Source organism: Rhineura floridana, chromosome 14 (assembly GCF_030035675.1).
Source record: "Rhineura floridana isolate rRhiFlo1 chromosome 14, rRhiFlo1.hap2, whole genome shotgun sequence".
Lineage (NCBI taxonomy): Eukaryota > Metazoa > Chordata > Lepidosauria > Squamata > Rhineuridae > Rhineura > Rhineura floridana.
The window spans coordinates 37,415,138-37,425,415 of NC_084493.1; the positions used below are offsets into that span (position 1 = coordinate 37,415,138).

General features: G+C 47.0%; 1 protein-coding gene across 1 annotated transcript in view; it reads right to left on the bottom strand.

Moving 5' to 3' along the window:
- The window catches only part of DAPK2 (death associated protein kinase 2), an 82,914-nt gene extending 72,914 nt beyond the window's left edge, over positions 1-10,000 (bottom strand). Inside the window, exons 1-2 of the mRNA XM_061595879.1 lie at positions 9,920-10,000; positions 9,408-9,571 (exon numbers count right to left, since the gene is read on the bottom strand). Coding sequence (XP_061451863.1) covers positions 9,408-9,571; positions 9,920-10,000 — 245 coding nt within the window. The remainder of the gene's footprint in view (positions 1-9,407; positions 9,572-9,919) is intronic.
- Between the last annotated feature and the right edge of the window lie 278 nt (positions 10,001-10,278).

A 10,278-nucleotide genomic window follows, 5' to 3' on the forward strand; every position in this document is an offset into this window, starting at 1 on the left:
TCTTTTCAGCACCTGCTAAAATCATTTTTGTTTAGGCAAGCCTATCCAGGCACGTAGAAGCTATTGTGTTTCTAAATCTGTTTTTAACTCATTGTTGGTTTTATTATTTTGAATGGTTTTAAATACATGTCTTTAACTGTTTTTGCCAATATTTTATTGTTTTAATTCTTTCTGTAAACCGCTTTGAGATTTTTTACAATAAAGCAGTATATAACTGTTGTAAATAAAATACATAAATAAATTTCTGAGTCACTGTGGTCCCTGAGTCTCTTCCCACATTTAGGCACAAAGGAATCTGCTTTATACCGACTCAGGCCATTTGGTACCATCTAGCTCAGTACTGATGACATGGACTAGCGTGGGCTCTCCAGGATTCCAGGCGACAGCCTTTTCCAGAAATTGAATTCTGGACCTTTCCATGCAAAGCATTTGCCCTACCAATGAGCTACAACCCTCCCACTGTTTAAAAAAGTATCTTTTAAATTTGTTCTTTTCAATTCACTCTTGAATGCATATTATACCTAGGGCAGATCCACACCATTCATTTAAAGCACATTCAACACCCATGAAGCACATGAATCCCATCACAGAAGCATGGGAACTGCAGTTTGTTAAGGGTGGTGAGAACAATAACCATGAGGGGGAAACTACACTTCCCAGGATTCTTTATAGGAAGTCATGCAATTTAAATGTGAGTTGGATGTGCTTTAAATGTATTGTGTGGGTCTACATAATAAACATTGCCTGCATGTAAATTGTTTTAATTAATTTTTCAAAATGGAAATGAGCTATAAAGTGTAGTGGGTGACCATGGGCTACTCACCATCTCTAAGCCTACCTGCCCCTCAGGATGAAAACAATGGAGAACCATGACCACCTCAAGAAAGAAGGACACACTTAAAATGTAGAGGAAGTATTGTACAACCACAGTGTGAAATAGGATACTTATTGGAACACAGTATGAAGAAATATTTATATAAGCATGACTATCAAATATGTTTATTATTTACACAACTGGTAAAGATATTTATAGTGCAATCCCATGCTTGTTTACTCAGAAGAAAGTCCCAGTATATTCAATGGGGCTTGTTCAACCAGGGCGATGTCCAGAGAACTGCAGCCTCAAGAGATAAGGAGCTCGTTCTTTTAACAAGCCTTTTAAGTTGAGACCTTATCCCAGTCTGTGTCTGTGTTGGAATTGCTTTTTAATATGTTTCTAAACCTTTTCTTTTTTAAAAAAGATGTTTTAACAAATTTGTAAAAGTTTTTAAAGATGTTTTGTTTTAATATATTTTTAGTCTGTTTTTATTATTTTAAAAGTGTTTTTAGTGCTTTTGTTTGCCACCCATGGCTCCTACTGGGAGGAAGGGCGGGATATATATCAAATAATAAATAAATAATAAACTTCATCCACCCAACCCAAAACTCAGAATCATGCCACTTTAAGCTCTTTTGCAACTGTTTATACTTGTTTTGTGGTTATTGGATTTTAAAGGGATTTATTTCTTATTGTGAGCTGCCTTGGTTTCCAATCACCAACCATACCTCACAGGTTGTTGGAAAGACTCCATACAGTACACACTTGCAGGTGTAAAAATACACCCCATATAATAGTTTATTGTCAAACCAGTTGATCATTGCAGAACATTAAAAAAAAATCAGTATTAGTTTCCTACATAATAAAAACGGTGATACCTAAGTAAGCCCTGCCTAATTGCTTTAAAAATAGGATTGGTGGAGAGAAAGATTTACAACACAAACACAATTGTTTGCTATGTTTACTCAAAAGTCTTTTTTAAAAAAAGATTTACTGGATTTTCAAGGATCCCAAAGGTTACATCCAGAATAAATGGGGGGGGGGAGAGATTTAATGCCAACAAAGTTGGGTGGATGCTGGGAAAAGCTTTCAGGTACGAACAGCATCAATCCCACAGCAAACACTGATGCCCATTGGGACTGGCGGGGCAGAAAGCAGGCGGCCCAACAGTGGAGCCACAGCCAACACGAACGTGCGAGAGAGGGCCAGTTAACGCCAGTTTTGTCCTCGTCACCCTCCCTGCTGAGTTCTTCCAGGGAAGCTGTGAGGTGGGCAAGATGGAGTGCTACCTCTTTCTCCCCCCCCCCCGCCCGCCCCCATTCCATGTATCAAAGCTTACCAGACTGGTAGCTGAATCTCACTTCAGCACTTGAGAGGGGGGGAAACAGCATCCTCCCAGTACCTGGAGGCTAGCTTAGGGGGTGCAAGGCAGATTGTGGGGGGTACACAGCTCTGTCCTCTCTGCTGCTGCCCACCCCCCGCATTTGCCACCCCAGGCAGCTGCCTCACTTTGCTGGGTGGTAGGGCCAGCCCTGTTCAGGACAAATTCAAAAGGGGGACATGCAGACAAGGCTAGTTGGTTGAAGGCTGCTCAGCAATGAAAGAGAAACACCCACTGAGTGTGGACCCCAAGGGGGCCGTTGGCAATGGCACTATGAGTGGCAGCAAAGGAGCAGTCGAGTTGCTCAAAGCAAAATTGTTGAGTAGCAATGTGAAGGCCTGGGGGGAAAACAGTTTTTTTTCTGAGCTTTTTATTTTTCAATTTTTTTAGGGAAAAAAACGGAAAATTTGGGGGGAAACAGGGAAAAACATTCTTTCCAAATTTTCCTGGTTTTTTTGTCCCGCCTTCCCATCTCTGTTCTTGAGCAGCTTGGCGGAGGGCATCATGCATACAGAGAGATCCCCGTTTCAATTCCTGCCACCCCCAAAGAAAGGATCTGCCCTCTTCTCTACACTCAAACAGAGCCGTTACATTTACAGCACCTGCATCAGCATTTCCTGCAACCAACAAGCAACATTCAGGCATGAATCCCTAAACCTTCAGAGAGGCATGCCGAGGAGCCCCACCTGGGCCCCTGATCCCAGGTGTGTGCCCTCTACATGTTAGCAGCAAGCAACTGACTCTTAACAGTTAACAACAGCATGATGCCCTTTGGATGTTTTGAACTATAGACCAGGCTATGGCCTGAAGGCACATGAGGCCAGCTTCCTGCTGAAGCCAAGTAGGGTCAAGTCTGGTCAGTGCCTGGATGGGAGACCGCCTGGGAACCATATATAAGCCGCCTTGGGTTTCTACCATGAAAAGAAAGGCGGGGTATAAATGTAATAAATAAACAAACTGCAGCTCCAGTCATAACCCCTAACCATTGGTCATCCTGGCTGAGGCTGATGGAAGTTGGAGTCTGACAACATCTGGAGGATACAAGGCTGGGGAAAGCTGCTTTACATTTGTGGGGCGGGAAGCCATCACAGGGCAACACCAACAGCCACCGCAGCCACAACCACAACTGTCTGCCACTTAAATTGCATAACTTTTGCTATGTTTATTTATTGAAGCCATTTCTATACCGCTTAATATATATAAAAATCTCTAAGCGGTGTACAGATATTTTAAAGCAATAAAGGTTTTGCCAGTCACGATGGTCCAACAAGAGAGGATATTCCACCCTCCCACTGCAACTGCTCAGTCCCACATAGGTGCACCTAAACCCATTGAAATCAACAGGCTGGAACATCCCTGACTCTGCCCCGGACGGTGTGCCTAGTCCCTGCCTTACTGCCATTAGGGACCCTCTGCCCCATTGCCCTGTTTCTGAAGACATTTATAGATTGCTGTGTTTGTGTCAGGTCTCATAAGAACATAAGAACATAAGAAGAGCCTGCTGGATCAGGCCAGTGGCCCATCTAGTCCAGCATCCTGTTCTCACAGTGGCCAACCAGGTGCCTGGGGGAAGCCCGCAAGCAGGACCCGAGTGCAAGAACACTCTCCCCTCCTGAGGCTTCCGGCAACTGGTTTTCAGAAGCATGCTGCCTCTGACTAGGGTGGCACAGCACAGCCATCACGGCTAGTAGCCATTGATAGCCCTGTCCTCCATGAATTTGTCTAATCTTCTTTTAAAGCCGTCCAAGCCATTGGTGGCCATTACTGCATCTTGTGGGAGCAAATTCCATAGTTTAACTATGCGCTGAGTAAAGAAGTACTTCCTTTTGTCTGTCCTGAATCTTCCAACATTCCGCTTCTTTGAATGTCCACGAGTTCTAGTATTATGAGAGAGGGAGAAGAACTTTTCTCTATCCACTTTCTCAATGCCATGCATAATTTTATACACTTCTATCATGTCTCCTCTGACCCGCCTTTTCTCTAAACTAAAAAGCCCCAAATGCTGCAACCTTTCCTCGTAAGGGAGTCGCTCCATCCCCTTGATCATTCTGGTTGCCCTCTTCTGAACCTTTTCCAACTCTAGAATATCCTTTCTGAGATGAGGCGACCAGAACTGTACACAGTATTCCAAATGCGGCCGCACCATAGATTTATACAACGGCATTATGATATCGGCTGTTTTATTTTCAATACCTTTCCTAATTATCGCTAGCATGGAATTTGCCTCTTTCACAGCTGCCGCACACTGGGTCGACATTTTCATCGTGCTGTCCACCACAACCCCGAGGTCTCTCTCCTGGTTGGTCACCGCCAGTTCAGACCCCATGAGCGTATATGTGAAAGTAAGATTTTTTGCTCCAATATGCATAATTTTACCCTTGTTTATATTGAATTGCATTTGCCATTTTTCTGCCCATTCACTCAGTTTGGAGAGGTCTTTTTGGAGCTCTTCGCAATCCCTTTTTGTTTTAACAACCCTGAACAATTTAGTGTCGTCAGCAAACTTGGCCACTTCACTGCTCACTCCTAATTCTAGGTCATTAATGAACAAGTTGAAAAGTACAGGTCCCAATACCGATCCTTGAGGGACTCCACTTTCTACAGCCCTCCATTGGGAGAACTGTCCGTTTATCTCAGCGAGGGGAGTCCTCCTCAGAGGAAGACCAGGGCGCTGCGGTCTTGGATGCAGCCCTGGCTCAGACCCCAGCTGAGGGGGAGGAACCAGGGTCCTGTGATGAGGCTGAGGAAGGGCCATCGGCACCTGGGGCAAGTTTGCCCTGTCATCGAGGCTGAACAGGTCCCAAGCCCAAGGGACAGCCGCGGCCTCAATCGTCAGCCCATCTGGAGGAGTGCTCAATTGCAGGCCTGGACTCCTCAGAAGTACAGGACTCCCTGAAGAAGGTGACTGCTAGAAAGCAGCTGAGGTGTGGAGTGTGGCTCCAGCAGCATTAGCTCAAAAAACCCCGTGCTAGGCTGGGAGAGCTGCTGGAACAACGTCTATACACCAGCCTTGGCCATGGAGGGCCCCACACCTGCCTCTTGCCTGGCCCATGGACTGCTTGGATCTCGACCTTGGACTGTTCTGACTTTGCTTCTTGTCTGACCCCTTTGTAGTCGTGGACTCTGACTTTAGACTGGCCCTGGACACTGCCCTGGGGCTGCTCTCCTCTGTGTTACTGCTGGGGAGTCTCTTGCCTGCTGAGAAGCCTGATGAGAACAGGGCGGTAGACCCATATTCCTCTTGAAGAGGAACAAGAAGGAGGAACAGTGATGAATGGGCAAGCTGCAGGAGTAAGAGTCACCCAGTAGAGAGGCATAATGACAGCTTAACTAACACCACGCCTGCTGGGATCCTCCATTTCCATAGCATTAATTCTTTAACTTTCTTAACTTTGTGATGCTCTTTTGAGTGCATGCTTATCATTCTACTGTGACCAAACTGGTTTTATTGGTAATTTTATCGATGTCAATCGGATCTCACTTCTTTATTGTCTGTGTTGCAAACAACTAAAATTTGGTGGATCCTGAAAATCCCACGTTTAAAAACTCAGTTTCATCACTAAATATTGACAACCACATATGTGAGATTTCTCTCACACATACACATAGATGCAGATAAAACAAACAGCTATGCCTATTTTTAGACATTTGCAAGATTTATCTGGGATTGTCATTTACCATATTTTGAATATTTACTGAAACATGTATATATCTATTACATAGAAAATGGAAATGGACTGCCTTTAAGTAGATTCTGACTTATGGCAACCCTATGAACAGGGTTTTCATGGTAAGCGGTATTCAGAGGGGGTTTACCATTGCCTTCCTCTGAGGCTGAGAGGCAGTGACTGGACCAAGGTCACCCAGGGAATTTCATGGCTGTGTGGGGATTCAAACAGGTTGTAGTCCAACACCTTAACCACCACACCACACTGGCTTTCTATTACATAGACAGACACAAAAAAGACAGGTCCCTGCCTGCAAGAAGCTTACAATCTAGATACCACTAAATGATTCTGGAAAATGGTCACAATATGAACGATAGTAAGAAATACGTTCCTTCCTCTTCATCAGAAAAGAGCAAGTATTATCCTGCATTTAAGTCCAATTGGCAATGGTGAAATTTCTGTTTAAGAGAGTCTTTTTATATTCCAAACATTTTTGTTTAGTGACTGGTACTGGATACTCTCAGTAGACCAGAGTTAACAACTGCTACGGCACTTAGAACAGAATGTCTGCAATTACAGATGCTCATAAACCGTCAGAGCAGCAAGACTTCGAGGGACCAGACCTAAGCGATATCCTGTCTCTACCACATGCACGGATATAATTAACTCAGGAAACCCAAGAGAAAGGTGCCAGCACTTGCTTCAGCCTTCCCTGGCCTGCCCCCCTCCAGCTGTTTCGAGCTACAGTCCCCATCAGCTGCAGCCAGCACGGCCAATTGACCAGGATGATGTTAATTGTATTCCAGAAGTATCTGGAGGGCACCAGGTTGGGGCAGAACAACTTACTTCTTCATTTTTGTTTCTTTTAAAAAAGAGAAGAAGCACCAGTCTAAAGCGGCAGTCCTAGGCAATACATCCTAGTGAGAAATTTGCAATCGGTGGACTAATCAAATCATGCAGCTTTGCATGCAAAAGGTCCTAGGTTCAATCCCCGACATCTCCCTCTAGGACCCCAGCCTGAAACTCCAGAAAACTGCTGCCAGCCAGGGTAGACAACACTGAGATAGATGGATCAATGGTCTGACTTAGTATAACACACTCAAGCTTTGGAATGAGTGTAAAGAAAGTTTCCCCTCAAGCATAGCCCTACACTTGCTCTGAAACAATCACTGTCAAAAGAAAGAGACAATTCTCGCCACAGTACATCCCACAGCTGGGTAATCTTTTTCGAAACAGACAAATACCGTACAGGAATGTGCCTGACACTGACTCAGACTCCTGGTCCGCCTAGCCCAGTCCTAGTAGCACCTACTCTGACTGGCAGCAGCTCTCCAAGGGGTCTTTCTGAGCTCAGAGACGCCAGGACTGAGCCGGGGAGTTCCAGCACTGAAAGCGTTTGCTCTGTCCCAAAGCGTGTCGGAGAAGGAATCACATCTGCTGGTGCTGCCGATCAATATAAAGTGCTTCTGAGAACATTCACTCTTCTTCCAGAACTGGTGTAGTAATTAACGTTTTTAAGACTTAATTTATCACCACTGCACATTTTGTAAAAGCTTGCATGAAATCTAGATTCCTTTATTTATTGTTGCGTCTTTTTCCCCACAAGGGATAAAGAAAATGTAAGCAGAACTTCATGTAAACAAGGGGACGCTTTACATAAGATTACACTGACAAAGGGCAAATTACAACCTACTTTCTGTCCCAGCCTTCCCCAACTTGGTGCCCTCCATATGTTTTGGACAACAATTCCCATCAGCCCCAGCCAGCACAGCTGTATGATGCTGGGGCTGCGAGAAGCACAACTGTGCTGGCTGGGCTAATGGGAGTCAGTCCAAAACGTGGAGGGCACCCGCTTGGCAAAGGCTGGCCTAATCCAACCCACACACATATCTGCAGCATCCTTATCCCTAATGTAGCCAATTGTCCTCCTTGCGAAGGACAAGCTTAAAACAAAGACCCTTCCCTCTCCAAGAGGATGGCAGCAGGAATAGACGTGGGCAACATGCAGGAGCCAAGTCAGATCCAGTTCACACAACAGCGGCATCATGTGCCATCTGTACATGATCTATTTAAAGAAGATCAACAGGTCATGTCTAAGACCAATTCATGCCAAAGAGCGGGACTCTTAATGTGGGGCAAACAGTACTGGCTCATCACTCATTAATTGTGCCCAGTACATACATCAGGACTGCAATCCTAAACATGTGTAGCTGAGAGCAAATTCCAGTGAACTCAGCGGGACTTACTTTTGAGTCAACATGCACAGGATTGTTCTGTACATCTCTTTCAATTAATCTGCTAACCTCTAGTGCATTTGTAACCAACCTGGTGCACCTGTCACCAGGTTTCATGATGCAAAAAAGAAAAAGAAAAGGAATTTCAACACATGTGTATTATATTGATACCTCCTCCTTGTTTTTAAGAATCATGGAGCAAAGTGTTCTCACCACTCCATATACAAATTAGAGTCACTGTTCCACTTGTGAACATGCATTGGGAAAGGAACAAGCAACAAACAAACAAACAAACAAACAAACAAACAAACAAACAAACCATGTATTCATTGTGTGTATATTTATAATCTGCCATAGTCTCTACAGCCAGAGCAACTTAACAAACGTCTAGTAAAGCTATGGTGTCCTAAAACTCAGCCCCCAGCACCTAAATCAGCCAGGTTATAAATATCCAGCTAAGTGCTAAATGACAATAAGGTGATCATTAAGATGCCCCAGCCAGCCAGGTTCCAATAGTTAGTAGCCAGTTTGGCCTCTCTGTGGGCTAAGAACACCCTTTGGGAGCCAAGAGCCTGAACATGTGTCAGAAGAAGGGAGTTGACATTGGGAATGGACAGAAGGCACAGCTGCTCAGTGCCCCCCCCAGATCTCAGTGGATGGGGAGGAAATTAGGGGATATATAGCGTTCACACTGATGGCTGAAGCATATTCCAGGGGTGCAGGTGAGAGATCTGCCTTTCCCAAATAACTCTCCCTACTGAAGTACACTTTATTAATCCTTTTAGCCTCATAATCGGAGTCATTAAAAGTAGAGCCATCAGGGCTAGTAGGTTTCCTCTGCCTCCACTTAAAGCTGCCCAACTCTACAGCCCCCTTGTGGCAGTGAGTTCCACAGTTGAACGATGCCCTGTGCGCAGAAGGGCTTCCTCCTCTCTGGCCCCATCTGTGGAGGGCCCCTGCGGGCTTCTGGTCCTGGGAGCGGGGCTGGGAAAAACTTCTCCCGAGCCCAGTTCCCCACCCCGGGCAGCACTTCGGGCGCCCCTGTCAGACGCCCCCCCCTCGCCCAGGTTCCCCGGAAGGCATAAGCCGGGCGCGGGCTGCGGGGGGGGGGGGGGTCCCGGCGCCTGCAGATTCGGTCTGGCCGGGGGACCCGGGCTGCCGCCTCCTCCCTCTCGGCGGGGGCTTCCGGGGCTGCGCGGCTCTTGCCGGCTCGGGGCAGCTCCAAGGGGCTTCTCCTTCTCTCTGATCCCGCCTGGGGCGGAGGAGCTCTGCAACCGGGCGCGCGGGGGGAGTCAGCGGCTACTCACCGGAGCGGGAGCGGGAGCCGGAGCGGCGGCGGTGGCTGAGCGAACTGGAGGGCAGGCGCGCACGCCGAGGCGGGGAGGGGAAGGAGGGAGGAGCCGCCGCCACCCTCGGCCGGGCCGGTCCTGTCCCGCGGCGCGCCGGCACAGTCCGCGGCGCCCCCTGGCGGCTTGCGGCAGAACAGCCCCAGGCGGCCGCTGCAAGCTTCGCGCTCCCACCGCGCTCCTCAGCAGGTGCCTCTTAGCCAAGGCCCAGTGAAGGCGGAAAGTCTCGCACCGCTGACCTGGGACTAAAGTCCAGAGAGCAACTTAGCGGGGCTGACCTCAGAGTAAACACGTGTAGTGGGGATGGGGGGGGAGGATGCAGCTGGAGGAGGACGCGGTGGAAACGGATACTCTGGGCAGTTTTACTGAAGATGCAGAAACAACATGTAAGAGCCTGGAGGCTCCTGGACTGAGACGCCGTTGGTTAACAAAGCGATGCAAGAGCGCCCTGATGCATTTAGGAAGCCGCCTACGGGAAGGGTCATCAACCAGGCCATCACCTCGCAGGTCCTCTCTTGCCAACCAGTTTCAAAGGTGACCTCGTCAAGTTCCATCTAACACAGAGCTTCTCTCTATCCGCTTTCCTGTATCCTGCTGCATCCTTTCGTCACATCCCCTCGATCCTTTTAGTTGCCCTTTTCTAACTCTACAATATCCTTCTTGAGGAGAGCAACCAGAACTGTATATAGTAGTCCAGGACACACCATAGGTTTGTATAATGGCATTATGATAGCAGCAGTTTTATCTTCAATACCTTTCCTAATGATCCATGTCATGGAATTTGCCTTTTTCGCAGCTGCTGCACACTGGGTCGACATCTTCATCGAGGTAT